The sequence below is a fragment of the Octopus bimaculoides genome, chromosome 4 (genome assembly GCF_001194135.2).
Source record: "Octopus bimaculoides isolate UCB-OBI-ISO-001 chromosome 4, ASM119413v2, whole genome shotgun sequence".
In the NCBI taxonomy this organism is placed as follows: domain Eukaryota; kingdom Metazoa; phylum Mollusca; class Cephalopoda; order Octopoda; family Octopodidae; genus Octopus; species Octopus bimaculoides.
Genome location: NC_068984.1, coordinates 1,402,133 through 1,405,884, shown reverse-complemented (window position 1 = coordinate 1,405,884; position 3,752 = coordinate 1,402,133). Strand labels below are relative to the sequence as shown.

General features: G+C 38.4%; 1 protein-coding gene across 2 annotated transcripts in view; it reads right to left on the bottom strand.

The window, feature by feature from the left end:
* Positions 1-964: 964 nt before the first annotated feature.
* The window catches only part of LOC106869033 (kelch-like protein 2), a 28,432-nt gene continuing 25,644 nt past the window's right edge, over positions 965-3,752 (bottom strand). For both annotated transcript variants that reach the window (XM_052966849.1, XM_014914535.2), the window contains one exon: positions 965-1,773. In XM_052966849.1, the coding sequence (XP_052822809.1) occupies positions 1,598-1,773 (176 nt within the window). In that variant the 3' untranslated portion in view covers positions 965-1,597. The remainder of the gene's footprint in view (positions 1,774-3,752) is intronic.

The window sequence follows — 3,752 nt, the reverse complement described above, 5'->3', positions numbered from 1 at the left end:
GATGAATAACAGGCACCCAAACCTTCTAATATTAGACGAGTCTCTACTGTAAAACCTTGCAGCAGTTGGTAGGTTTTTGTCTAGTTTTACAGACGGGGTCCATAATAGATTGAAAATCTGGAGGGTGTGTGTGTGGTGGTGGTGGTGTTAAGGGGAGGGGGTAGTTATGAATAATTAAAATGATTTCAAATGTTGGCACAAGGCCAGCAAATTTAGGAAGAGGGGTGAAGTCGATTCCATCGATTCCAGGGATCAACTGTTCCTTATTTTATCGATTCTGAAAGGATGAAAGGTAAAGTCAACTTTGGCGGAGTCTGAATGCAGAATGTAAAGTTGGAAGAAAGGTTGCAAAGCATTTGGCCCAAAAGAGCTGATGGTTCTGCCAGCTTGCAACCTTAATATCAAAATAATACAGCTGAAGTCTAAGTAGCTCTTTAAGGATGTTTACATCAGAGTATTTAAGTAATTACTAATTACACAGCCCAATTATTTATACACAAATGTCAAATGTGCAAAAGAGAAACATCGTATTCAACGACTCAGGGATAACCAGACACCAACGTTGGAAACACAAAGTGTCAACGCTCTCATTAACGATTCCTGAAATCCCAGAGTTTAACAAGGATTCCGTGTTTCGTTTTACATAGTCTTTTGTGTTCGTTAATAGTTCAAATATAGTTTTCCCTCCAGACCAAAGAAAATAACAAACAGTGGCATAGCAAAAGAGACCAAAAACCCAGAAAAGGAGAAAAAAAAAACTAAATTAACAACAATAACGTCATACAAAAGAGACAACGAAGGTCGTTTAGGAACACGAATCTGAAACCATTCCAATGGAACAAAAAAAAAGATTATTTTAGTTTCCACTCTGGCAATTCTTAATGAAAGAAGATTATTAAAGGATAATAGTGATGATGATGATGATGATGGTGATGATATACCAAACTGGACTTTATTTGAGAAATTTCTGAAATTTATTTCTTTTTATTAAAACAGAAAATGCATAGAATTTAAGTCATTAGTTTTTATACTGAGGATGATGATGATGATAATGATGATGATGATCATAAATAAATTATCATAGATTATAATTGCACAAACATTTTTTTATAAAAATAAATTCACATTTCATTTCTTTTTTCTTCTTGATCTTTTTTACATTTTTTATCCCTCAAGACGGACCCAGGAGGAATTGACAGGAAACCAGACCCTTTTAGGGGTTGTCACCGTTGACAGACAAAGATAAAAACAAAGACAAACATTACTTTTGTGATGCTTTCCTGACTGTGTATATGTGTGTATGTATATATATATATACACACACACACACGTCTGTGTCTACAGACCTATACATACACACATATGTATAAATGAGATTATCTGGCAGATTTTCAGAGTTCTTTACTCAAGTAATTTGCAGGTGTGTGTGTGTGTATTTGTCACTCAACAGTTGTAAATAGTGGTCAGCAATGGACAGAATTTCTCACTCACTGCATCATTTCTGAATATTCTTCATTCATTTGTCACCAGGATATTTCAAAGTTTATAGTTTTTTTTTTCTGTAAAAGACATGTTTTCGTTAAGCGATGACGGTCTGTTATGTGATAGGCTTATCAATCACAACAACCCCTGCATAACTTCGTCCTGTTACCATACATGAAGGCAATAAGGTCCATTTATTGAGTTTGGCATCGTAGCACTCAATAGAGCCCAGATTTGAAGAGCCATCATCTCCTCCAATCACATACAAAAGACCTTCATTTGTCACAACTCCTGAAAAACAAACAAACAAACACATATATAAAGAGAGAAAATATTAACTGATTAATTTCATTGCAGTATATTACTGGTATCTATTTTATATATATCTAAATAAACCCTGCATGAAGCAGTGCACTAAATTCCTGATCTAGTTTTTTTAGTTAACGGATCAGTTCTGCTTTAGTTCCCTCCCTCATTCTTGGTGATACCATTGTTTACATGGTCAGTATTGGTTAGATGCTAGTGCAATCTCAAGTGAACACTGATCTCTCTTTCTGCAACACTAAATAGAAATGGCAGCAAAAGATTGGTTCCTGGATTTCATGTACTGATCTTTCTTCAGTTTGACTGGACAATCTGATAACAGAGTTGAAAATCATGTCTTGAAAGTATTTCTTGAGGAATGGCACCATAGATATTAAGACTGAAATTACATAATAATCTGAAAGACCAAAGTCATGTTCACCAGGCAGGCTATAGTAGTGCTCGGGTCACCATAAACAGCAAGACCATAGAAGGAGACATCTAGAGATAATTATAAATCAATCTTTACAAACAATGATTCCCAGGCATTGAAGCATTTTTATGGGTGCCACACACAAGACTCTCAGTCTTTGAGTCACCATAGGGACATGAGTCAGTGGTCGTAGGGATTAGGCAGTGAATATTTGTCAAATACTTGAATGGCTCTTTGGGAAAGAATAGGCTTAGATATTTGAGAATACAGGAGCAAAATTGTCACACAGATATGAGAAGTACGAAGAGTGCAGAAAGGTAAGTAATTATTCACTTAATTAGGCAGAGATCAGATGATTGAAAGAGGGACTAGATTTAGATTGGGTTTCCAAAGTGGCCAAGAAGGAAGGTGCGAATTGGTGCAGACAGTTCAGAATGGTCAACATAGTATTTCTTGATGTGACAATCTTAGAATAGTCACATTGAGGTTTAGCAAGTTCAGTGAGGAGAGAAGTCCCACAAGTGTTTCAGTTTCCACCAGTTAGAATCCAAGACAAAACACGTTACTTTGCTGCCAAAATGTTACCAAATTCTCCCCAACAATTCAAACACAAATCCTTGTTTAATGTCCACTTCTCCATGCTTGCATTGGTTGAGTTGGATGGAAGTGGTTGAGGCAAGTTTTCTATGGCTGGGTGCCCTTGCCATTTCTGTTGTCAACCCTCACCTGTTTCCAAGTGAAGCAAGATTTCCCCCATGGCTGCTTGTATGATTGTGACACACTCTCTCTCTCTGTAAGTATATATACATAAATACACACATACATACATATATATATATATGGGGCCGCATGGAGGCAATGACCAAGACCCTTGGCATTATGTTGTGCTTGAATAAAAGACCCATCAAGCCAAGTAAAATCGAGATCAATGGCAGATACTTGTGTCATGCAAATAACACCCATTGCACTCTTGGAGTGGTTGGCGTTAGGAAGGGCATCCACCTGTAGAGACCATGCCAAATCAGACTGGAGTCTGGGGCAGCCTTCCAACTTTGGTCAAACTGTCCAATCCATGCCAGCATGGACAACGGATGCTAAATGATGATGATGATACACTACATGAGCTTCTTTCAGTTTCCATCTACCAAATCCTCTCATGAAGCATTGGTCAGCCCAAGGCCGCAGCAGAAAACACTTGCTTGAGTTGCCAAGCAGTAAGAGTGAACTCGAAAACCATCATCATCATCTAGTGTGTGACCTCCCTACTGGAATGGGTTGAATGGTTTGCCAAGACCTGGCAGGTCAGAGGATTGCATTGAGTCCCAATCTCTGCTTAGGCATGGTTTCCATGATGGTTGCCTTTCCTAATGCCAACCACTTGGCAGCGTGTGCTGGGTGCTTGTTTTCTTGACATCACCAATAATGAAGTTGCCAAGTAATTCACAAGAGCCCTTATTTCAGGGGGCGACTGAGGGGCACGAGGATGATGGAGGGACAGAGGAACAAGTGTTTATGCCAGGTGTGGTGGGGAAAG